Raw genomic sequence first — 25,872 nt, forward strand, 5'->3', positions numbered from 1 at the left:
GATCCGAAGTAATTACATGTCGTCACATGTAGCAAAGGTTTACCCTTGTACGGTCAGCTGTTGTCAAGACTACAAGTTTGTAAGAGTCTGAAACTGTGAGAAAAAGCCTTTTTAAATAAATGTTTCGTATTTGAGTTAAATGGTTACATTTTGTGACTATTTTCTTAGTTTCTGGGACCGCATTGTCCAATATTCCTTGTTTATCCGTAGCCAGTTCCATGCTCTCAGTCACTAGGGACGATCAAAAAAGCGAAAGAAGAGCTTCTGGGAGAAAATAAGGAAAAGATCCTACGAGGAAAAGAATTCTCTGGCATCCTTTGGTTGCACTTCTTGTAAAGTGATTAAATTTACTGAGAACCTATGCCTTTCTTCTAAATTACCACAAGCAAAAAGATAAGTACCTAGGCTCTCAAATTTGCTTCTTTTAATTTAAATTAATTGATCCCGACTGTTATTTTATTTTTGCTTTCTTTGTCTGGAGTACAAAGTGCGCTCAACCCTGACACTTCTATATGGGCGATCATTTTCACATTCTCCTTACATTATAAATACAGAAACTAGCAGACGGGTGTCGAGAATAAACAACTTCATCAACTTGAAGATCTGGTGTTAACGTTCCACTAACTTGATTCTCGGATCTAACATATGACAACTGTGCGTGGTCCATACTCATTTGTAATTGACTCGCCTGCCTTGAATGTAAATTATCGTAAAGATTGGTCCTCATCACGTACAGTAAAAACCTGAATGTAAAAACCTACTTGTTTAAGAACCTGCTGGCAGAAATTTGCCATTTTAATACCCAAAAATATAAGAACCTGTTTAGCCAAGCAAGATCAAGCAGGTTCTTTTATGTAGGTTACAGCTAAATTATGACAAACATTTTAATCAAGGAGTGTGACTGAGATTGTAAATTTATATTACAAGAAAATACATAATACAGATGTGAATAAATACTGCATATTCAAGGCCAAACCCAAGTTCATTTATTTTTCTGGTATTCAGCAACTGTATCTCTTTCATAGATCTAATTAAGAAACTAGTTAGCCTAAATAGACCTTTCCCGCATTCCACTTCGGTGCGTTCGAACAATGGCACCAGAACGAGGTTGGGGTGGACATTTTCGTATTTACTGTATTTTTGTCCACCCTGACCTCGACTTGGCGCCATTGTTTGCTGGAATGCGGGAAAGGTCTATTGCCAATAACCACCCCAAAATACAAGAACCTCTTTTGCCAGACAAAAAATGTAGGTTCTTACGCGCGGGCTTTTACCGTATCTGAGTTAAAAAGCCTTCTGCAGTGTTCTGGGACACGCGCTTATTACAGGCAGTTTTCAGTGTATGTCCTGACGAAAAGCTCTATTTTCTATTGCATTAACCCCGCATAATGCAGACCCCTAAAAATGCAGTTAAGATACTTCCCTATGGCCTTGGCAATTGACATGCTCCCATACAAACATAGCCCGGCTCGCTTTACGAACACTTGTTATCTGTGCACTCTATATAAAATGAAAGCTTTCTACCAGTTATTGAGTTTGTTACTCACACGGCAGCATAGCAGCTTCACATGTTTGATAACTGTCTACGTTCAGCGGTGTGTGTGACCCTTGTAGACCTTAGTGCCGGACATTGACCGTCAATGTCCGGCAAATTCAAATAGGCTATTTGAATAAACGTATAAATGTTTATTCAATTTGAACTTAAGTTGCTCTTAAGACATCAAACATCGTTCTGTTGCTTTTGAATTGTGTACTGTTGTCTTTGTATTAATAAAATACGTTTCGGTTCCGTTTATTCAGAGACCCTGCTCAACGCGGAAACCCGGCGGAGTATAAATTGCTTGTCCCTTTGGTACCCTTATCGAGATCCTTATTAACCGGCAGTGTACGGAGTTTGTATCTGACCTCATGTAACACGGGAGATTTGTTCTTAAATTTTCTGATTCACTTATGACATGACGAAAAGTTTATCACTTTGTCTATGGCACACCAACTACGCAATTCGTTAAGTTTCTTCAAGTTGCAGAAAAACTAGATGAAATGATTTGCTTCGAGAGCATTCCATATCACATGACTACCCGTTGCATTTGTCTCGCTCGTGAAAACACAAGTCTGACATGTTACGTTCGTGTTTAAAGCCTTCCGTCTATTTATCTTGGGATTTTTTGCCAATAGAAAAAGTTAATTGATTCACATATTTCATTTCCGTTCTTCAATCGAGCAATAAGTTGTCTATGCAAATTCACACGTACATGGCGGGCCAAATGTGTCAAACAATAGTTGTCGTAACAACTGTTCGCCCAGGGAACAGGTCTATTCATTGTCCTTATTTGCATTTCATTTTTGTATTTCAAACACACGAGCTAATTTCAACCGCGAAGAAACCTGGTTCAGATAACAACCCAGTCAGTGGGATTTATCAACAGAGATTTTACTTTCAGTTTGGCCGATTTAGATAAGCGAATTCGTAAAAATGTGAATTATGCTTGGATGATCAAAGAAAAAACGAGCATATGCGTTGAAGCGTGAATACAGGGATGAATATTCTGCGTCGCAGTCTGTCACAACGGAACATCATCGACACTAAAACAGTAGCTCAATCTCCAAGCTCTTTCGTTGCTTTACTTTTTTCTCTATTTTTCAGTTTTAAATACAACTTTTCCTTAAACAGATGCCATTTTCGCTCGTATTTCCAGTCTGTTGTGAAGTACAATACTGTTGTGTCGAATATACACTTGACACTCACCGATAAGCTTTGCTGAAACAAAACGAATAATTGTGCTTTAAAAGAAAATTGCAGCCCTTCAGCTAAACTACAAAGTACATGCAGCTATACCGTCTTTCTGAACTACCATAAGTGAATTTCTAACGTCCTTATTAAATTCAATAACATCAGTCCTCAAATTGCACGCGAAAAAAAAAAAACAATTCAAAGACCTCGTGTCGGGACGATAATTCGCGGTGTAATAATACAATATTATGAAGATCTGTTCTCAGCCGTTCATGACATTCTTAACAAAATCCTCGTAGTTAATTTGTCCCTGGTTGTCCTCGAAGCCCTGAATTAGCTGGTCCACATCTTCATCGCGGAGTTTCTCCCCTAAACCTGTCAGGACGTGGCGAAGTTCGCCAGAACTGATGGTTCCAGAATTATCAGTGTCGAAAACTCTCAGGCTGTCGATGAACACGTCTTGACCGTATTTATGTTTCCGCGAGCGAAACGACATCATCACTGGTACAAACTCTTCAAACGAAATCCTCTTATTTCCTTTAGGATCGATTTCATTCAACACCTTATCAACTTCAGCTTGAGTTGGGTTCAGACCTACAGATCTTAGCACTTGTCCAATGCTGGATGATTCAACCTTGCCGTCTCCAACACTGTCGTACAATCCAAAGTTATCGCGGAGTTCGTCCATCTCTCGGTCTGTTAAAGTACTCGCCATTTTATTCCTCTGTTAATTTCTGAGAAGTAAGATTACATTGAGTAAATATAGAGTATTATGCCCCAGAATCTTACGCAAAAACTGCTGATAACACAATACACTTGCTGACACGGAACGCATGGCATTATGGTATAGCAGCATCACGTGATTTCAAATGTCACTGCTCATTTTGCATACAACCAACTTGCATTTGCTCATAACAGAGCTCAGTCATTTGAGTTATTTTGGCCTCGTACAAAATTTCCTTTAAGCTGAAGCAAACTTGAACATCGTAGCATACTAAGGTAGAAAACCACCAGATATAATAATGAACCATAAAGAAGCAAGGATGAATCAGGATGGAGAAGGTTAATAAGGATCACAAACGACGAACTTAAAACATTTGGCCTAAACTGTTCAAGAAGCGCTAACTGTCAGTGATGTAGCTTCTTTAAGAATCGTTGCAATGAGGACACTAGGGAACTTAAGCCTGAAAACACGACGACGACGGCAACGGGATCGTCACTAAACGAAAGGTTTAAAGGCCTCGCTAAACTAGCAAATATTGTTGCGAAACATTGTTGCAGCAAATGTTTTATGTTTAGCCACGCGGGAAACAAATGTTACGGAAACAAATTTTGCTGCTCGGAAACAAGAAAATGATTTTGCCTCAGCTCAAAAACACTTTTGCTTCCCAGACACAAACTTTGCTTCCAAAACACAAGTTTCCCAGCCTAGCCACCATGAAAACAATGCGGTTGACTGGTTTCCAGGGCCGCTCATTAACAATGGCTCCCAGCAATGACGAGCGTACATCAATGGCTGACGACGAAGCCGAAGCAGAAGAGCTACAAACAGGTCATAGAGAAGGGAAGGGAAAGAAAGAAAGGAATTGGAAGGATGAGGAAATAGACTTACTCATTACCTTGTTTGAGGACAAAGACTGTTAGTGGGATGTAGTTCATGAAGACCACATGAATAGGAACAAAAGGAAGTGGCTGTCACTGTCAAATCAATGCACACATGTCAGGGAAATATGGTATCACAATGGACGATTACAAAAACAAATAGTTTATACTAAGATCACAATTTACGGGGACGAGAATAATTATGCAAAAAGTCTTCCCCAGAATTTCCCGGAAGTTATTTTATTTTAATGCGCATGCGTGAACTTTTGTCTCCGAAACAATGTTTCCTCGTTTAGCCAGCGGAGCAGCATAACATTTTGTTTGCTTCCCGCTAATTTATGCACCCCGCAGGAAACATAACAATAATCAATGTTTTCCGCAACAATGTTTCCTAGTTTAGCCAGGCCCTTACGAGCAAAACAATAGCTGTGCACATGCGTTATAAATCTTTGTACATTTCTTTGCCGTCCTCTGCTAAACAAGAGCTGCGATTTTATGTTCAAGTTTTCAGTTGTAAGCTTGTGATAAGTCAGAACGCTTCTGTGCCGTGACAGGAGCAGACTCGCTAGAAGTTATTGCTTTCTACGAAGCGAACAAAAATATTGAAACATAAACCGTTCGACCATTTTCAATATTGCTTTAACATTTAGCTTCTGCCATGATATTTTCCCACCACTTCCTCGCGCTTGGTTCTCTCATTGCTCCTGGTGGAGCACAGGCCACCAACAACGTGTCTCCTGGCTTCATTCCGCTGTCCTGAGCTAGTATCTGCAGCTGCGTCCAGGTCCACCCGATCGTCTGTGCTTTCCAACATCCCGCACTAGGTGTTTGTTGGCTTGTTACCCTTCCGTTGACGCGGAGTTATACTGGAGGACTGTCCAGGCAATGCTAGTTGCTGGTTTCCAAGCCGTGTGACCCAGCCAGTTCCATCTGTTTCGGTGAACCCCTTCATTAACTGGAACGTGTTCTGCTATTTTCCATGAGTCATCTTTGCGGATATTCTCCGGCCAGTAGATTCTTCTTACTTATTGATGAATATTACTTTAAACGAAATGATTTCTTAGCATAATTGTAACCCCTAAGCCTACCAACAGGATGATCTGTTTGGTGTAATTGACATACATACATATCCTTTATTTAAACACGATAAGATTTAAAGCTCAAAGCTTGTGGGGTCGTGTAAAACTTGTTACTAGTTCGCAATTGTGGCGACAAAGTCCTGCTCGTGCGCATATATTATGCGATCATCAGGGGTATAAACTGGCCTTATGAAAATAGACTATTGAACCAATTACGGACAACGGGATAATCCGCGACAGCATCAGTTTTATACAAATATGGTGAAGTGTCGAAAAATTTAAACAAATCATGTAAAACATATGACTTAGTGGTCAAGAAACAAAAACGAAAATTTGTCCACAGCCGGGAGGCAAACAGGAAAAACGTTCACAAATCAATAGTGGGTTCGATATTTCGTTTTAAATTTCGAAAGTTGCGTGCTATGATGAACAGTGCAATGTTGACTGGATTTATTAACCAAGCGTATATTACTACAGAGAGTATACAGAATTATTGTGGAAACTAATCAGTTTTTCTTGTTTAACGTAGCTACGAGACATGCTTTTGGTCACGAAAAAAGAAAAGGACAGGGGCACCCAACGAGCCTTTTCTCTCAAATGCTTTTAAACGCTGTTTTAGGCTATCTGGAGTACTTTTAAAGCTCCGTATGTTAATTTAAGGTTGCGCTAGAAAAATTTTACCTGTTCGGTTATTCTAGGGGAACTTGAGTATTCTCGAATTTATTAGGGCTTTTCTGTCCATTCCCCGAAAACCTTAGGTCTTATCACCTTTCCGAAAATGATAGCCGACCTTTTTTCGGTACTCAAAACGACTTTTTTTAACAACCCGAAAACAACAGACATTAAATTTCTCATATCACAAAAGTTCGAAGTGACAATTTTCTTCAGAAAATCAGAGGGGATTAAAGGCGTTCCGAACAGATAATTTACCGAAACGATCCGTTGGGTGCCCCTGAAAGGAAAGAATAGAAATCGCTCTCCTTATAAGCAAGGTAATAGAAAGCGTTGTTCTTCAACTGTTGAACACTATTAGTTTTGACTGATTTTGACTGAAAGCTGTCAGGCAGACAGCCCAGCTAAAGGTAATCAATCGTTTATATAATAACCTTGTCGGAAACGTCTTGTTAGCATGTTACGTGACAAATAGGGCATGGCGATTTCACATTGATGTAAACTGAGCTAGTAGATAAGAATTAACAATTACCGGAAATTCCTGTGTGACCAAACTAAGATAGCTAATACAAGAATAGGATCGAGTAGAATTACGGACAGTTCGAGAATTGTACTTGATGTGATTAAATGGTGACTGTGTGATTAAAATACTTCTAAGACATCTTGTGACTTTCGGAGAGCACTAAAGTAGAGGGGACATTCTCCAAACGTGGCACCTCCGACGGGACCGCTATTTACATGGTTGTGAGTATAATTTAGTCCTAAATTCTATTTAAACCTACGCTTCCGACGGAGATGGAGAACGCAAAGGGAAAACTACAAACGAAACTTACGCAACTAGAAATCCATGCTAAGAGAACGAAACAAGTGCTAGATTCGGGATCTGTAGATGCTATCGAGAGACATACGGGAGCATTAAGGTCTACAATATCTGAAGCGGACGAGTTAAAGCGTGCGTTGGAAGCCTTAAAGATAGAAGCAAAGGAAGATCTTGGTGACATAGGCACGTGGAATGCCGCGATTGACCTTCAGTTGCTGAAAGCTGACGAAGAGGTTGGGAAGCTTCGCAAATGGCTCGAAGACAGAAGACGCCAACAAGAGACGACCGCGCGTGAAGATCAACTCAAATTCGAGATGAAACTGCATGAAGAAAAGATGAAACTTCAGACCAATCTCACTACGAAAGAGAGCCACGAGGGAGGCGGGTCACCTAAACAAACACAAGCGAAGCTACCAAAGATCGAGATTAAAAGGTTCGAAGGCTCTTACTTGGATTGGCCGAGGTTCTGGGGTCAGTTCACGGAGACGATCGACAAGGCCGAAATAGCACCTATCAATAAATTTACCTATTTATGTGGGCTACTGGGTCCAAAGGTTAAAGCCGCTGTGGAAGCCTTGCCGTTTACAGCTGAGGGTTATAATAGAGCCAAGTCGATATTACTAAGCAATTATGAGAAGGAATCCGAAGTAACAAAGGCGTACGTCAAAGAAATAATGGCTCCCCCTGTCATCTCAAGCGCCAACCCTAGGAGGATAAGCGAGTTTAGCGACACATTGACGTACTGTGTCCAAGCGCTGGAAACAATGAATAAACTCAGTGAAGTTAATGGAAACGTACCAATGACACTGGATAAACTGCCAGCAATTCGGGGAGACCTAGTACGAATGGATCCGGAATGGGAGAAATGGAACTTCGCTCAGTTGTCAGAGGCAGTAAGACTTTGGACAAAAAGAAACCCGGTTGAAGAACGAGAAACATCGGAGCAACTTAATTCCAAACGTGACCGCTCAAATAAGCTCTTCCAAGCACGTAAGCCAAACAAATGCGTTTATTGTAGTGATGTGACGCACAGATCGTCGGAATGCCAGAAGATCTCAACCGTGGATGAACGAAAGCAGTTTCTCGCGAAAAAGAAGTTATGTTTTAATTGTGCAACACCGAATCACCGCGCCGCAGAGTGTTTCAGCAAGAAAACATGTTTACATTGTCACAAACGCCATCACTCTTCGATATGTGATCGTGAACAAACAGACAGCGGGAAGCAGACGTTGATGACAGCCAGTGAGAACAATGAAGGAATCATGCCAGTCTTAACAGTGAAGGTCGATGGTATTACCTGTCGCGCGTTGATAGATACCGGCGCGGGGAGCTCATATGCATCTGCGAAGCTGTTGGATCTCCTAAAGAAAAAGCCAAGTGAAACGAAAACAAAACGTGTGGATATGCTAATCAGCTCTAAAGTAACCAAACTAGAAGTGTACGACACCGTCGTAGAATCCTTAGACGGGAGTTATCAGATGTCTGTAAAACTGACGAGAGTGAACAAAGCAGAGCTGTTATCGATTGACAACCCAAACTACGGACAATTGATAAACAAGTACCCGCATTTGCAAGGAGTCAAAATAACAGACCGTGACAAGAAGGACCAACTTCCCATACATGTCGTACTAGGAAGCGGGGAATATGCGCGCGTAAAAACTGAGACAAAGCCTCAAATTGGACAGGATGGGGAACCGGTGGCGGAGAAAACTAAACTGGGATGGTTTATCATGAGTCCTGGATCAGAATTTGACCACAACACGATGCTGCTGACGCAAACATCACAGAGCGACTACGAGGACCTGTGCAGGCTTGACATACTAGGGCTTGCAGACACACCAGAACATGACCAGAGCATAGTGCACGCAGAATTTAAGGAACAACTACAACGCTCACCAGAAGGATGGTATGAAACCGGACTACCATGGCGAGGCAATCATCCAGACCTACCAACAAACGAACAAGGAAGTATACGACGCCTGTCAAGTCTGACCAGAAAACTGCAGCGCATTAACCTCACCGATGAGTACGATGCCATTATACGAGAGCAACTCCAGAACAAAGTAGTTGAAGTTGCACCAGAAGAAATCGTGGGGAAAGAATTCTACATCCCACACAAAGCAGTGGTTAGAGAAACGGCTGAAACGACCAAGATGCGCATAGTCTATGATGCTTCTGCAAGAGCAACGCCAGAGTCACCGTCGCTGAACGAGTGCCTTTATCCTGGCCCTCCATTGCAAAACAAGCTTTGGGACATACTAGTGAGACAGAGAGCATACCCCATAGCTGTAACTGCAGACATCCGGAAAGCCTTCTTGCAAATACGAATCCGGGAGTGTGAACGTGATGCATTAAGATTCCATTGGAGGAAAAGTGAACACGGGAAGTTAGAGATACTACGTTTCACTCGTGCGCTTTTCGGTCTAGCCCCATCGCCCTTTCTACTCGGTGGCGTAATCGAAGCTCATTTAGATGCTTGGGAAGAACGAGAACCAGAGATAGTGGCAGAGCTTCGACGCAGCTTGTATGTCGATGATCTACTCACCGGTGGACGAAATACAAGCCAGGCCCAGCAGCGTAAAGAGAAAGCCGTTCAGATATTCAGCAACGCAACGTTCCAACTCCAGAAGTGGCATTCCAACGTCAAACAGCTAGAGGAAGATCCAAACCTGATCGTCCCCCCTGAAGAGCAGTCATTTGCCAAACAACAACTAAATGTTAAACCAAGTGAATCTAAGATGTTGGGACTCAAGTGGGACAAACAGCATGACACCTTAGCGGTAGTGATACCCAAAGAAGAAACCCAGCCAACCAAGCGAGGAATCCTGGGAAAGATGGCTAAGATTTATGATCCCTTAGGCCTGATTGCACCATTGACGCTCACTGCAAAGCAGATTTATCGTGAGTTGTGTGAAACCAAAGTACACTGGGATGCGAAGATCAACGGAGAACTCCTACGGCGCTGGAAAAAATGGGAGGAGCAATTACCTCGTGAACAGCAAGTACCGCGATCAATAGCACGATATCAAGAAGCAGTACAAGAAGTGGAACTACACTCTTTCGGGGACGCATCAGAACGAGGAGTAGGAGCGGCAGTCTATGCAGTTGTACGCCAACCATCAGGCAACACTCAACGATTAGTGGTCGCCAGGAGTCGACTTGCTAAACAGGGACTGACTATTCCCCGCCTAGAATTGATTGCAGCGCACATGGCTACCAATCTATTGATAAACGTGCGGAACGCCTTAGATAACGTGCCCTCCCCAAAGGTGTTTGGATGGTTAGACAGCACCGTCGCACTTCATTGGATCAAGGGAAATGGCCAGTACAAACAGTTTGTCGCGCATCGAGTTGCCAAGATACAATTACACAAGGAGATCGAGTGGAGGTACGTTCCTACGGATGAAAACCCTGCAGACCTAGCGAGCAGAGGTGCTCCAGTTCAATCAGCACTTTGGCAACAGGGACCGGCGTGGCTCCAGGACAAGTCCAAGTGGCCAATCAACCCAGTCACTCGATCGTCACCAGCATCAGAAATGGAAGCCAAAGTCATTAGGGAAATGCTCAACCTAGCGCAAACCAAACCAGAGCCAGACGAGTTCGACGAACTCCTCGAACGCAACAGCTTGCGCCGAACTTTAAGAGTCGGCGTATGGATCAAGAGATTCATCCATAACTGCAAGCATAAAGAGAAGAAACTTGGGCCCCTACTCACAGAAGAAATAGAAGACGTACGTGGTTGGTGGATTAAGCGAGTCCAACGGCGAGACAGAGAAACCACGGACTACCCTCAAATTAGCGGGCAACTCAACCTGAAACCCAATGAAGAGGGAGTGATGACCTGCCACGGCCGGATACAAGGGCAAACTCCGATATACCTAGCGAACAGTACAAGTTTTACAGGAAAACTGGTTCAACAAGTTCATTGCCAGACGCTGCATGGGGGAGTCGCTCTGACAATGGCAGCAGTGAGAGAGAGATACTGGGTACCGAAGCTTCGTAGCTTGGTCAAATCGGTCCGAAGTAAGTGCTATGGTTGCAAGAGATTCAATGCAACTCCAGCAAGAAACCCAATACCTGGTCAGTTACCGGAAGATCGGACCACAGTTGGCGCGGCATTTGAAGTCATCGGTACAGATTTCGCTGGACCAGTGAAGTACAAACACGGAAAGAAAAGTCAAGGAAACGCCTACCTGGCTATCTTCACTTACAGCCTTTCCAGGGCTATACACTTAGAGTTAATGGCCAGCCTGGAGACGGACAACTTTATCACATGTCTCAAGCGTTTCATCGCTCGTCGTGGACGACCACGGGTCATCTACTCAGATAATGGCGGTACCTTCATCAAAGCTGAGAAATGGCTACGGGAGTTACGAAAGGATGAGCGTCTCCAGGGTCTTCTAGAACAACACGAGATCTCATGGAAATTCAACTTGAGCCGCGCCCCTTGGTGGGGGGGGGGGGGGGGGGTCAGTTTGAGAGATTAATTGGAGTCGTGAAATCTTCCATGTTCAAAGCTATTGGTGGAGCTACTCTAACCTGGTCTGAGCTCAGTGAAGTGCTACTCGACGTTGAAACGCAGATTAATCGCCGCCCATTAAGCTATGTGGAAGACGACGTCGAGTTACCAATCTAAACGCCCGCAACCTTCTTGTACCAGCGAACAAACCAGTTACCAGAAGAGGAGACCTGGAGTATAACAGATCGAGACATCCGGAGGCGTGCTAAGTATCTGCGAACCTGCAAGGACAAGATGTGGAGTCGCTGGCAGAGAGAATACCTTACAGCACTAAGAGAAAGACACAACCTGACGCACGCAGTGACCAAGTTCCAACCTAAGAAAGGAGACGTCGTCATAGTGAAAACCGACAGCAAGAATCGTGGAACATGGCCGCTGGCCATAGTGAATGAAGTGTACCCGGGCAGCGACGGCGTCATACGCGCGGTTCAACTCAAAACCGCGAAAAGCATGCTGGAACGACCAGTACAACATTTGTACCCATTGGAACTCGAGTGTGATCTCAACACTCCAGTGGCAGACCCGCGCTTAAACCCACAGGCTCAGGATTTCCGCCCTAAAAGAGATGCAGCATCAGCAGCAAGGGTACGAATGAAACAACTTGCGGATGCTGAGCAATGTGAACTATGAACAGAAATCAAACAAGTTGCGGATGTTGAACGATGTGAAATACGAACGGTAAATCAGTTCGTGAAAACTGATCCATTAGCAGTAGAATATATCATTGTTTTGTTTGAGGGAATCAGTACACAGCCTGAACTGTGAATTTTGAAATCGTCAATAGGAAGTGACGTTGATCGAGGACTGATTATCGTTTTGTTACCGCTCATATGTGATTTAATAGTTCAAGACTCAAATCGCGTGATTGAAACAGAATTATGACATATGCTTCGATAGCGAACCATATGAGGGGAGTGTGTGTCGGAAACGTCTTGTTAGCATGTTGCGTGACAAATAGGGCATGGCGATTTCACATTGATGTAAACTGAGCTAGTAGATAAGAATTAACAATTACCGGAAATTCCTGTGTGACCAAACTAAGATAGCTAATACAAGAATAGGATCGAGTAGAATTACGGACAGTTCGAGAATTGTACTTGATGTGATTAAATGGTGACTGTGTGATTAAAATACTTCTAAGACATCTTGTGACTTTTGGAGAGCACTAAAGTAGAGAGGACATTCTCCAAAACCTTAAGATTTCGGAATTTCTTAGAAAATAACGTCCACGTTTAGAAAATCGTGAAGACTCACCCAAACCAACGGAAACGTTTATTAAAATCATGTCCTCGTTTGGGCTATTAGAATTCTTGCGGAAACAAATTTTGTTTCCGCTGGTAGTTGGTTCGACACTCCGGAGCCAAGTTTCTGTTATTTTGCTTTCAATTCAGTCTGCTTTTTCGTATATAAACGCTTTAAAACTAGCAGGTACCTCTAAATAATTAATGGAAAACACTGGACTCAATTTTGGGAAATCGTTAAACGAGCCACCCTCTTTATGCTGAAAAACGTCCACACTGCGACGATTTTATGCAGCTAACTCGTCCGGAAATATTATGTCGGCAAATAGCCCGGAAGCGCTGGAAGCTCAAGCTAAGAAAGATCGGGACGATACACAGCTTCGCCTGTCGCTGTTCGTTTGTGCAGTTGTTGCAATAACATGGTTTCTTGGAGCGTTCGGATTTTCGTTCGTGTGGACTGGTTTTATCATACCGTTAATCTTTACAGTGTGGTACCGCAAAAATTGCCGCATCATAGATGATCGCGTGAGAGAGGCCGAAATCCAAGTACATCGGAGAAAGGCCTTGCGAGACGAAGAAACGGCGGAATGGCTTAACTTTGTCTTAAATCGATGGTAAATATGATACACGCGATAATTAATTGTTGTAGCTTATAATTTTGTACGTGTAGTTATGCTTTCTTTGCAAAAAGTGACTTTTTCTTTTGAGATGATCACTTCTTGCATGTGCAACTACATCTCGCAGGTGAAAATGTTTGTGTTGTAGTATTTTGAAGGCCGCTTTTTTGTTTGGGTGGATTAAACGGGTATTTTCTATAACCGTCCAGGAAACTTGCTGCTAGCAACGTCTGGAAAAGCACTGAAACCTAACAACTGGAAACTCTTTTGTCAGGCAAAACCGACACGGTCATAGAGACGTGATATTTGTTTCTTTATTTCCGTTAATTCATTGTTTTTCTAACATTGTTTAATTTTAATACAAATGGCTGGTCACTTGGTACTAAACAACACAGGCAACTTAGAAATTAGTTCTACTGTTAAATAAACACACTGCAAATTCTTTTCAAACACTTGAGGAATTTTCCAATCAAAATATCGTATGTACACGTTGTTCAACATCGAGTATGCTGAATCTTGGTACAAAGTTTGTACTTTAACGCACAAACGCTTCCAAATAAACAACTCCAAACATTGTTGTGGTGATACCTTTACATTATTGATAAGCTAACGAGCCTTTCGCCAAAAAACCTCTTGTTACAGGTTGTTTAATACTCCGATATTTCATTGGTTTAGTTCAGTTCACTGGATTAGATGTCCCTACTGATTTTGAAAGTTATTTTTGCGTTAATGTAAATTAGGTCTGTAAAATGATTTGCGGATCCGCCCAACAGAACTCAGTGTACGATCGTGCATGTACCTTGTGCAACCTAATGGCGCATTTAAAAGCACGTCCAATTTTGACATATTGTAGGCGCCGTTGTTCTTGGAAATCGTGAGAATTATCCAAAGATGATATATTAAAACAGGGTCACGGAATAAAAATGAGAGGTTCGGGAGAGAATGTTTAAACGATCAGGGGGATTTAAATTGTTAAAACTAAATGAAAGCCTCAAAACGCAGCGATAACATGAAGAGAAGAATACGGTGAAGGAAATACTGAATGAGAACGGAAAACAGAACTTAAGGTGGCTCTTAACAGTTTCCAACATGTTTCAGCACTTCTACTTTAATAGATTAATACTGCTGCTCTTTTTCAGTTGAGTTCAGTCATGTCAAGATTAAACTTTTTACCCGATTAGCCTGAAAAACATAGTGGCAGCGGATTCAGAGGCCTCTTAAATTTTCGAAAACTGCAGGTGGCTATGAATACACATCTCTTGACAAAAAGTTGCATTTTATCATGCTAATTACATTAGATAATAAATTTTTGGGCCATTAGGCTCGTTTCGCGATCGAAACCCATAAAGCTAACATTCAGGGTGTTTAAACGGATTGTACTGTTGCTATGGTAACCTTTTTGCTCACCAATGACTGAGCATTTGTTTGATACCATTATAGCATCAAATGTAAACGAGAGATACCATTGAGCCATCAAAGAAAAAAGGCTGAAAAATGCTGGAGTTCGTTACGAGCCTTGTTTGATTATCATTGACAGGTCATCAGGACTTATTTGCAAGGATTTGCGCGGAGCTTTTTGGCCTATTTAACAAAGCTTTTATAAGTTAGATTTTCTCCAATGCAGTGCTATCATTTTGCCTTTAAGGTGGAATTTTAGCGAAGTTTCCCTTTGCAATCTTGTCCGTTCGAGTCTCAATCCTGTTCTGGATTACAGCAAACCATCATTTATAGGTAAGAACTGTTAAAAGATCATTCCTCTGTCATTATATTAAGTGTTATGTCGGTAAGACAGGACTAGTACTGTGGGAGTAAAGCGGTGCCTTGTTTAATGATCCGGTTAAGTCATCTTTTATTTGTCAACAAAGATGTTGACCACTTTTCACGATTAAAATAGGTAGTCGTATGCAAGAACAATTAAGGATTTGCACCACGAGTAACAGATGAAAATTCTCTCAAAATATTACGAGTATTGTAAATCTTTAATTACTCGAGCTCTCATAGGATTACTCATTTATTGTATGACTGAGAAAATTACGAACGCGCGCGCGTTAATTTACACTGCAAATAAAAATTAATGATTAATTGGCCTGCTCTCAGTTGCCACAAAAAGTGATTTTCTCAGTCACGTAATGAAAACGGTTAATTAGAGTCAGAATATTTAACTGCTAGCGGTAAATCTCAGGGCCTGATTGTCCAAAAGAGGGTAAAATAAACCTTGGATTAGAGCTAATTCGAAGGTTATAAATTTCTTTGCAGAGGCTATGGAGTTAACGGAGTTCAGCTTTGGAAAGAAGACACCGTTTTTGAAATACGTAAAAGTGTTTGAGAATATCGACGAGAACGAGTCACCCGATATACCCGCCTCGGAATCGAATGCTTTTAGTCCGCCGTCTGACATGGCAACGAGGCAGAGGCATTTGCTAGTGCTTGTTATGGATCTGTGTTTGCACGCACCTGATACTAAAATCGCCATCAAAGTCAGATTAGGTGGAAAAATGTAAGTGTGCAGTGTAGTATCTATTACGTAGTGACTAAAGGCTTTTATGGGCTAAGCAGTGTCTCGTGCAATTTATATCGCAACGTTTTAGTTCAACAGCTGATGCGCACAAGAAACTTCGTTGTGTTGCGTACCGATACCAAGAAAAGGAAAACGCATCACGTAGTTTGATATAACACAGAAACTAGCGTTAGTCAACATAGTTGAACCGACAAAACTAACGCCGGACTTCATATAACCAGTCAGGGGAAATGTTAAAGCTTCTTCTGTGTATAACACAAGTACAAATACAAGTTCTTACACCATCCCTTCATAATGACTTGCACAAAACGTTGTACGAATTAGACCCAAGTGTTGGTCTCGGAAACGCTTGAGCAAGAAATGTTGTACAGTGTAATTAAATTCTTCTTGTGTAACTTTATTGCGTCAGTTTTCTTGACGACGCAGTAGAAACGGTTATTTCATTTTCTGTTCTGGTATAATTTGTGTTCTCCAATTCTTTACCTGCTGATATAAGACTACCCCCCCCCCCCCCCCGCAGAACGGTAGATTCATTTGTGTTTATGTGTGTGTTTTGTTCGTTTTCAGGGTGGGAGCTGATGTTGATGTCAGTATTGAGGACGTGTCGTTATCTGGTCGTGTTCAGATTGTGTTCGAAATGGATCATCTTGTACCTTTTCCACACATGAAGTCTGTCTCAGTGACTTTCCTTGAAAAGTAAGAAACGTTTGATTAAAAAAGGGACTCTCAACTTATGGAACAAATTCACGTTAAATCTTGTGGAAAGTTATACGAACAACAGTTAATTATGGTTTCAATTAGATATTCATGGCTTTTGGACAGCGGTTATCATGTGAGTGTCGAAAAGTAATTGGCTTTAAATAAAATATAATAAAAAAAATCGACGCTACACGACTGGCAAAAACAAAAACCGCGCCACTTTTTCATCCAATCAAAAGCAAAACCAATTGTAACTCACTCGTACTCGTTTTCCCGCGCTTTGCGTCAGGTACATGTAATTACTTGGAGTTTTGATTGGTTCACTGGATTGTCTGTGTCCTTTGTAATGGGCTAGAATAATTACTATATACGTAACAAGTAACTGAATTTGGTTTGTTACATGTATGTGGTTCTGAGACCCCGCCGGAAGTCGAACCCAGAACGTTCTGGTCATCAGTAATACTCTCATATTTACCTCTTAACAGACCGGACGTTGACTTTGATGTTCGTCTAATGCGCGCCGTACAAGTGATGGATATTCCTATGCTAAAGGATTTCATCAATGCTCTGGTTATGGACAGTTTGACATACGGTAAGAAATTAAGATTTACTCCATCCTTCTCCCGCAAGAACCCTCAAGGGAAATTTACAGAAGACGGGGATGAGGACGCGCAGGGAGCCTTATAATTCTCCTTTCCGAATCCCCCCCCCCCCCCCCTACATTTTATCCTGGAAGCTCTATAGAGGAAAGCATTTCAAGCTGTTACAATTCTGTCTGCATGTGTAAGTCGTTGTAAAACAACAGAGTTGAGGTGCTATTTTCTGATTGGACAAACTGAATTTGTCTTGAGAATCACAGTAGTTTGTTTCAGGTGTTTTATTCTTTACCACAGCACTCGTTGATCCTGGAAGAATCCAAGTTCCACTGCATGGTGTTGATCCTGACGAACTGCTCAGTGCAGCTAAAAAATCTACTTACGGTGAGTTTGCCACGTCAGTGCTCTGCAGGTTATCAGGTTTTGCACGCGATTAACAACCAGTTAGATTCCATGAACGGAGTCTTATAAGTGTTCCAGGTATACTATGTTACTATGGAAACAGAAAGATTCATTAACCTGCTTAAAACTCATAAATTAAGAAGAAAAATTGATTTGTCTTTACTAATTTAGCTGATGGAATACTGACAGTTACGCTTAAAGGTGGAATGCCACAGAAATACACAGGTAGGAAGAATTTGGAAATGATTTTCTCCAATCATTAATAGTTTAAACAAAGGCAGTCATGACCGTGACGTTGATCTTAACTGTCAGAGATTTTTACGATTTCATTTCTCCGTTTTCTACTTTGTTGTAGTTTCGATTGAGAAGATGTTTCATACTTAAGACCGTGTTTGACTACATTTCCAAACACCTCGAACTTTATCACAAATACGCCGCTGCGCGTCGTATTTTCAAATCTTTTTTCGTTGTTTTGGAAATGTAGTAAAACACCGTCTTTCGTGTTTGGTATATTACGTCATTACTAGGGACAATTAAGAAGGTTCATTTGTAGCTTTGGTTTATTTGTCATTTTGGTTCATGTGTATTTAGTTTTCAAATGATTGCCTGTTATTAGCTAGAACTGTATTTTCCGTATATTTGCCTTTGTGCCTCTGTAGTCAGTGCACTCGCTACTAAGGATTTCCATGCCAATCTGGGGAATTTAAAAGATATCCTTCGCATTCGTTTGTGCAGATGATCAGATCTGGACCTCGCTTGAAGTCGCCAATCTTGACGAGAAAAGCACTGAAAAGATTCAGGGTGGAACGACATTCGAGGAATCCATATCTCTGCTTATTTACGATCTGGCCAATGATAAGGTATGTATCTACGTGCTTGAAATACTGTACATAGTACACTTTTACTTAGTTACTAAACCCAGCTGCAACTTTGACGGAAAATGAAAAATAGTCCCTTTTATACATTTCACTCAAAAACTCGCTGAGATCTCAGGACATTAGTCAACCATTGTTGCCTCAAGTTGGACAGCTTTACCTTAAGCTTTGTCAGTTTTACCTTGTGAACATATAACGAGTGTTTTTATTGACCAGACCACGTGATAAAGACTCAACCAAAGCTACATAACGGTAGAGTTAAAATAAATCACACAAAGTAGCTTTGACCTATATGTGCTTGCTTTTCGCAATGACACTTGATTTTTGGTAGATTTGTCTTTCGTTTTTATTAACAGCTCAACATTGAAATACGCGGTAAAAGAACTTTTGGTACCAAATACTCCATTGCAAAATACAAGATGTTTTTGGGCAGTCTTGGGCTGGAAAAGAAGAAAAAAGTGTAAGTTAATAACAACATGGCTACATAACTTGATAAATGAGTATTTCAGTATGGCCTGAGGAGAACTCAGAAGTCATTGTGTAAAGCGCACAGACACACGAATCTTTTAGACCATTCTGACCTCCAGAGTAAGATCATAAAGCGGTCTTACAGATCTGAAACCTCGAGTTCTGCCGTCGTTTCCACCAAGTTGGAATTTGGGGAAAATCTGCTCTGGAGAAATGTCAAAAATAAGTAAAAAGCGAAAGAATTATTCTTTGCCTCTGCATCTCCATTACAGTGAGACAACACTGAGTAAAGAAGGAATCAAAGGATCTAAGTTGGAAATCACGTTAGAGTACACACGACTGAAGCCCTATGAAGTCAGCAGCCGTACAGATGTGGACGAATTCCTTGAAAAATACGAGAAACCTAATGAGGAAAGTCCAGGTGAGATTGATGACGGAGAAAGCTTCATGTGTCCTCGCTTGTTGCTGAGTATCGTGGTCTCGGCAATTCAAAGACTGTGACTGGATTTTTCATGTGAATAACGAAATTGGCCGCTTTTAAGAAACACGTTGACCAGAATCGCAACTGCAGAATTAACTGTGAATTTTATTCATGTTCTACTATCCAGCGGACAGCAAGGACTTTCAGATACTCTGGTGCGCTTCATTTTAATAATTTACCCACTACAATAAAAGAAGCAACATCGCTCCCCATTTTTAAAAATCTTCTTAGACTTTATTTTAGAGAGTAGTTTTTATTTTTAATTTTTTATAATTGTAAACGTTAATCTCTATGTATAGAAATTTAATGTAGTCTTAATTTACGCAGGGCCCCTTTTGATACCAGCCAAGTGCTGATTGGGCCACCCTGCCTAAATAAAGTTGACCTTGACCTTGACCCTATTGGTGATGTCCAAACGTTTTACCCTGTAAATGAATGGTGACGTAAAATTTTTTTTCAGCCTTTGTTATCGTGAAGTCCTCAAACTTTGTTTAAGATGAACGTCTTTTCTATTTGTATGGTTGTGTTCCTTAGTGTCTGGTCTTCTTCTGGTGGTCGTACACAGTGGTGAAAAGCTTCTGGCAATGGATGATGATGGTTATAGTGACCCTTACTGTATAGTAACCGCCAACAAAGAAAAGGTACATCATATAAGCGGCACAGATAATCCGTCTAATCTGAACAACTTATTTAAGACTAATGTTTTCGAATTTTGTTTAACAAGCTCGGAAGCTCTTTTAATCCAAGCATGCAGAATAAATGCGTTTTGCTTTCAACCACTCAAGTGTAGAACTGAAAGCAAAAATCGTGACTTGGCCAACACGTTTTTCGACACCAGTTGTATGTATTTACCATTGCAACCAAACCTTTTCAGTTTGACTAACCAGGTATGATTCCTTTGGTTGACATTTATAAGAAAGCTGTTCTAAAGCAGTGTTACAGTCACCACCAATCTGAAAATCACTAATGTCGTACATTTTTTTCTGGCAGGTAAAAATCACACCTCACGTGTCAGGATCTGTTAATCCCGTCTGGGATTCTGTGGTGGAGTTTCTGGTCAAAGATTTCACAAAGGTGAGGGACAAGCATTTTAGTGTGAGGGGATATCTTCCAGATAGAGTGATGACAAACTTTTCAAAGAAAACCTGTATTTTTATTGTAGTAAAACGTGAAGTGTTTGTTGTTTTTTCAGACCAGCGTCTCCTTTTTGGTGTATGACCGTGATGTTAATTGGCAAGGCCAGTCAGATGACTTCATGGGTTCGTGTAACCTGGAAATGACCCTAGTGAGGAATATGCTACTTCAATCTTTGATTCTCCAGAGCTGAATTATAGAAAATAAGTGAAAAACATTGAGGATAATCCTTATACTTGAGATAACTGTAGAGGTTGATGAAACGCCCGTGTGGTGACTGATGCCAATTGATTCCTAATCGCAATCTTTAGCCTTGAACGTCTTTAATGGCGGTTTTTCCACTTTAAATCGATTTAGAATCAAAGTAACGTCGTTAATAACAAAAAAAGATGAAATGTCGAATTTGGTTCAAGCTAAGAAAGCAGCCGGATGCCCCTCTTGCATTGTTTCACTGCGTCGTCAAGTATCCGTTAGTCTGGCGGAGTGAAACATTACACGAAAACCTCGGCTGTGTTTGCGAGCTAAGTAGAGCTAGAAAAAGACATAAGTAGAAGTCCATTTATAACAAGCAAGATTTACATCTATAATCTTTATCTAGCAGCATTGTTGCCTAAGTGGTGGCTTGGATGATAACCCTGGAACAACAGCAGCAAACAATGCTGGAAAACAGTAACTGTTATCATTTTCGCAATAAATCCTCCAAAACAGGCTCCTTATGTAAAGTTAATGATTAACTATAACGAATAAGCAAAACACTGGTTCAGTCACTTCTGTCTGATTCCAAGTGAAAAAGAACTGTTTCCTTCGGTTAAATTTGTCGTTAGAAGATTGTGTTCAAATAAGAGTGTCTTTTTTTATGCATTACAGGAAGAACCTGTGATCATAAAGCGGAAGATCGAGTTGAAGTACAAAGTGTACGGCAAGAAAAGGTCAGAGGATTCTACCATGAACGCAGGCTCGCTATTAGTGTCAGCAGTGTTTCAGCCTATCGAATCGGTCGGTAAATCAGGTGAGGTAACGACACAGTTTGATATCAGTTCAACAAAACAGAACTCAGACTCCAACACCATAACTGTCAACACTTACGTTACATTTTAGGGGGTTTAGCAGGTTCTTATCATGACAGATCAATAAAGCATAGTTTTGGAAAGGCAATGAAAATTCAAAAATTCCTTCTTGTTTGTTGATATGTGTGTCTATTTTTGTCAAGTTTGTTTTTTGTTTGTTTTCCAGGAACAATTTACAGTGTAACTTTTGCTGTGATTCAGAATTATCAGTAACGCAGCAAGAGCTTTACTGTTGCACACTGTCTAGTTATGCAACGCTTTCGAATGGTATCCCACAAGTCACTTGTATTGTCACGGTCTAGACATAAGCCTTTAGGCGAGTATGTATACCAACAAAATACAAGTGACAAGACCACGTTGCATAACTATTTTATACCATGCCATAGAAAATACAGTGGCCAACACAAACAATGCGACGTACGCGCAGCGCATGATGGGAAGATTGGGTGTAATACCGTCGAATGTACAACGACTTTCCTATATTCTGATTGGCTGTATTTTCTATGGCACGGTATAAAACAGCTTGATCTCTTCAATGTTACAAACCATGTTGAGGACAAGAGAATAAACTGCATTTAACTGTATTTTTGTCATTTGAAATCCAGAGAAAGAATCATTAGCTGGTGGAGTAGTGGATGGTGAAGACATCGATGAAATAAACGTGAGTTTACTTATGTCCTTCTTTCTCGTATGCCACATATTTACCAACGATAGGTTGTTGAGGTGGCCCACTTTTCCCTGCGCTTTGCTGTGAAGCCGAAGCTCCCATATGCTTTGAGTTAGGCTCTTGCGTAAAAGACTGGTTCATGGACATTCTATGACACCCTTACACCTGTCTGTAATAAAACAAGGAGGAATGTGAGGGAACTGGCCACTAGACAGATAATTGCCTGTGTTCAAGGCCCCGTCCTCACTGCGCCTGAGAAATTTAGAAACGTTATTTTCACCTTGAAAACGCATCAAATGTTTTTCGTCCACACTAAGCTAGAAAAATTTAAAAACGCAACAACAACAACAACAACGCAAACATCTTGGATTTGCGTTTGAGGAAAACTCGGGCAGGGAAATCACCTGATTATCGTGATGTCATCAGCCAGTTTTTTTAAAAGCTTCGTTTTCAAAATGTTTCTCGTCCACACTGAAACGCAAAGCCCCTCGTTTTCAAATTCCTCCGGTTAGAAGAGCGTTTTCGAAAAGCTCCGTTTTCGTGACGGATTAGTGTGGACGGTAGGCCTAACCGTAGAAATAAAGCTGCGTTTTCAAATTACTAAGCCGCGGTGACATGAAATGTGACCACTGCTTTTAAATGGTTTATTTTATCGATTGAACGCTAGGTAATAGGTTTGAGAGAAAACATCAAGTAACCATAGTTGTTTGAACAATGTTTTTCTTTTTTTTTTTTGTACATTTTAGGAACACGCCAAGAAGCACACGATGAAGAGCAGTATGAAGATCAAGAGACAAGTCGAGGAAATGATGTTAATCAAAGGTAAATGTTAACGTTACGCCATTCAACTGAAGAGGTAATTTGGGCACTTAACAATTTCAGTTTTTGTTTCCCCAGAGCTTGGAGTTTTGGTGATTACAATTCTTCAAGGTAAAGACATGGCTGCTATGGACAGCAATGGTAAGCTAGCATGGGGTTACGTTTTTAGACAGATAAAGTTTGTAACAGAAGGCTGGCGTTTGTAAATAAGCTGCGAATGATTTGCAGTGCTGGCGACCTTACTTTACGTTCCTGTTCCATTTGGTTCTTGACTCTGGCTTCTGTTGCATGAACCGACCAAGGATAGTGCTAACGTCAATCCACTGGATCAGATGATAGTCCAACGTGGATTACCTCCACCGCACGAATTTTCTCCGATGAGCTTTATATAGCCTGTCCCGGGCTCTCGGCCAGTGGGGACGATCGAAAAAGCGGGCGGGCGACGAGCGAGGTCTGGGAGAGAAAAAGGAGAGAACTCGCTTTCTCGGCAGACTAAGCTTTATATTTCTTTGTGTCAAGTTACGTTCATTAACTATGCCACTTCTGTTCTCGTTCCAACGAGAGTTAATGTTAATGTTTGATATCCCCACAGGTCTAAGTGATCCATTCTGTGTTGTGCGAGTTAATAACGCGAAGAAGTTCAAAACCAGCGTGGCTTATGAAACGCTGTCTCCCGTGTGGAATGAGTCTGTTTCCATCGCCATGCCGCAAGAGGACGACAAGATATCCCTTGTAAGTTCACGTCCTTGTTCTAGCACCTAGTGAGCATGGTCGCACGCCAGTGGAGGTGATGTGAGTTCCGTTTGATGTTTATTGCATGCGTCTGTTCATTTTAGGTCATTTCAGGATGAGTGTGTATATATGTATACGGAGAGATTCCACGAACTTATGCACGAGCTAACTTACCGAATTTTCTCTTCCCAGTTTGTTTTACGATCTGTTATTTTTTATGCAGGACGTCTTTGACAAAGATGTGTTTCAGAATGATTTCATGGGAACAGTTTCATTGACAGTGGAGGAAATAAAGGAAACCTCCAAGGTTTTCTTTCATTTTGTTTTTTTAAATAACCCTTTATTATTCACTGAAAAAAGGTAACATACAACACAATTTCAAAAAAAAAAAAATTACAAAAAATTAAAATGCAACAACTTACAAAAAAAAAATTACAACTAGTTAAAATAGGTAGCTGAAAAGATCTACGAATTACGTTCTTACACTCACAAGAATCGAACAAAACAAAGTGCTCTAAAGAGTAACAAGGTCTCGAATCTTCTTTTTGTCTGTCCCGAGCTTGTTTTTCAAAAATTTGAGATAGGAAGTAACCTCCAAGATTTCCTATTTAATTATTTTTAATGTTCATTCGCTTTTAAATTCCCAACACTCAATCGTTCTGTTATCTATTTTTTCATATAATTATTTAACGGTTTAGAGGATTACGTGAAGATTACAAGCCATTTCCTTGGGTGGCCATACCAGTTTTAGATGCTACAACAAATTAAAGCACGTTGTGCTCATTATTTATGCCATAATTCCTTCCACAGAAAGGAGGAGCTCAGTGGTTTAAACTGCAAGAAGCTGAATCAGGAGAAATTCAAGTTCAATTTAAAGTATCCAAACCAGGCGAACAGGTAATCAGTGTCCCTTCAAGTAAAAAGGCAAATGTTTAGCTGAACATGTTACGCAGATTTGAAAATTACCCCACCTTGACATCATCAGTGACGTCATACTTGCAAACTCTTATCCAGTCAGATGACTTACGTAAGAAGCCAAACTATTTATAGTCGTCTGAACTCAGTGTCACTTTAAAGCTGCTCAGGTGATTAATGGACGCGTTTTTCAATCGTCTCACGAAACTTTTGCACTTCAGCATTTTCTAAACACAACTGCTTACTGCGCTAGTGATTACTCAATTAAAAAAATAGAGTTTGCAACATTGAATTGATGAATCCTAGTGAAAATTGTTGCTTTATACAACACTTTTGTGATATTTCACTGCGTCGCAAATGTTGACTACGGTTCATCTTACTAGGATGAGCCTGACAAAGCAGCGGAGTCACAGCCTGGAGAAAGCGGCAATGACTCAGGAATCAGTGACACTGGTGAACAAACTGAGGTGGTCAAAGACGTGTTTGATCTTACACTTGACAAGATGGACGGTGAGGGGTGTTGTTGATAAATTTGCAAGCTTTTGTGAAAGCGTTGTCATTATCGTTATCTTTCCATGTGTCACAGTCTCACTGGTCGTCAACTTTTTATTCCTTGACAGAATACATAGAAAGCCAGATTCCGCCATTGTTTTATGGTGTGTCAGGAGAAATCATTCAGGGCTCAGACATTACAGGTAACCGATAATAGTCAACAGGTGACCAAGGAAAACCCATCCCACCCTAGAGAAAAAGTTGGAGCTTGAACCCAGACCTCGAGACCTCCAGCCCAGTACACTAAATGTACTATTCAGGGCCAAATCCAGGTTCTGTTGCTCATTGTCTGTGCCAGCTGTTTTCTGGACTTGCTAAAGAACACGATATATCGTTACAGTGCAATACTGATGTGACATCTTTCCAAGTTGTCGTGAGTGCTTGAGCTATTTTTTAAATGGATCATAATAATCAGTTCAGTAACACTGTTTCTTTGCTCTGGTTCTTTTTTGACTCTCTTCGCGTTATGTTTTCTGCAGGTTGGGGGACGTTTCAGATTAGAGCAAGAGTTGAGATGTAAGTAGGAGAAATTGTCATAATGAGGTTATTTCCAACAATGATCAATGTTCACGTTCTCCGTGATATATTGTGAAGGAGATACGATAATCTCTTGGGGGAGGAGTGTTGTGTGACGAACCAAATAACAGCTGACAAGGAGACAAGGAG

The 25,872-nt window shown here is 41.0% G+C and overlaps 3 protein-coding genes and 1 pseudogene across 3 annotated transcripts in view; 3 read left to right on the top strand and 1 right to left on the bottom strand.

Annotated features, from left to right (window-relative positions):
- Positions 1-2,602: 2,602 nt before the first annotated feature.
- LOC110060760 (myosin-2 essential light chain pseudogene) lies at positions 2,603-3,566 on the bottom strand (annotated as a pseudogene).
- A 2,953-nt stretch (positions 3,567-6,519) lies between these two features.
- On the top strand, positions 6,520-12,567 carry LOC149113525 (uncharacterized). The gene is made up of 2 exons (XM_089288416.1): positions 6,520-11,299; positions 11,387-12,567. Exons 1-2 carry the CDS (start codon positions 6,880-6,882, stop codon positions 11,389-11,391), a joined length of 4,425 nt encoding a protein of 1,474 aa, XP_089144542.1. The 5' UTR covers positions 6,520-6,879; the 3' UTR covers positions 11,392-12,567.
- On the top strand, positions 11,658-12,567 carry LOC149113526 (uncharacterized). Its single transcript, XM_089288438.1, has one exon. It carries the CDS (start codon positions 11,658-11,660, stop codon positions 12,051-12,053), a length of 396 nt encoding a protein of 131 aa, XP_089144564.1. The 3' UTR covers positions 12,054-12,567.
- Positions 12,568-12,632: 65 nt separating this feature from the next.
- Positions 12,633-25,872, top strand: part of LOC110060747 (uncharacterized) — a 22,959-nt gene continuing 9,719 nt past the window's right edge. Inside the window, exons 1-23 of the mRNA XM_089288423.1 lie at positions 12,633-13,278; positions 14,927-15,012; positions 15,538-15,778; positions 16,367-16,495; positions 16,984-17,090; positions 17,392-17,478; positions 17,668-17,721; positions 18,232-18,356; positions 18,728-18,831; positions 19,112-19,260; positions 19,855-19,961; positions 20,311-20,394; positions 20,513-20,605; positions 21,322-21,463; positions 22,127-22,182; positions 22,935-23,010; positions 23,086-23,148; positions 23,600-23,739; positions 23,963-24,046; positions 24,550-24,636; positions 25,038-25,164; positions 25,275-25,349; positions 25,686-25,722. Of these exons, the coding sequence (XP_089144549.1) occupies positions 12,980-13,278; positions 14,927-15,012; positions 15,538-15,778; positions 16,367-16,495; positions 16,984-17,090; positions 17,392-17,478; positions 17,668-17,721; positions 18,232-18,356; positions 18,728-18,831; positions 19,112-19,260; positions 19,855-19,961; positions 20,311-20,394; positions 20,513-20,605; positions 21,322-21,463; positions 22,127-22,182; positions 22,935-23,010; positions 23,086-23,148; positions 23,600-23,739; positions 23,963-24,046; positions 24,550-24,636; positions 25,038-25,164; positions 25,275-25,349; positions 25,686-25,722 (2,552 nt within the window). The 5' untranslated portion in view covers positions 12,633-12,979. The remainder of the gene's footprint in view (positions 13,279-14,926; positions 15,013-15,537; positions 15,779-16,366; positions 16,496-16,983; positions 17,091-17,391; positions 17,479-17,667; positions 17,722-18,231; positions 18,357-18,727; positions 18,832-19,111; positions 19,261-19,854; positions 19,962-20,310; positions 20,395-20,512; positions 20,606-21,321; positions 21,464-22,126; positions 22,183-22,934; positions 23,011-23,085; positions 23,149-23,599; positions 23,740-23,962; positions 24,047-24,549; positions 24,637-25,037; positions 25,165-25,274; positions 25,350-25,685; positions 25,723-25,872) is intronic.

This window comes from Orbicella faveolata, unplaced genomic scaffold (assembly GCF_042242905.1).
Source record: "Orbicella faveolata isolate gen_17 unplaced genomic scaffold, um_ofav_v1 contig_15, whole genome shotgun sequence".
Taxonomy (NCBI): domain Eukaryota; kingdom Metazoa; phylum Cnidaria; class Anthozoa; order Scleractinia; family Merulinidae; genus Orbicella; species Orbicella faveolata.

What these genes read in the sequence shown, in the direction of transcription:
- LOC149113525 (XM_089288416.1), top strand. Translation starts at nt 6,880, where the DNA reads ATGGAGAACGCAAAGGGAAAACTACAAACGAAACTTACGCAACTAGAA.
- LOC149113526 (XM_089288438.1), top strand. Translation starts at nt 11,658, where the DNA reads ATGTGGAGTCGCTGGCAGAGAGAATACCTTACAGCACTAAGAGAAAGA.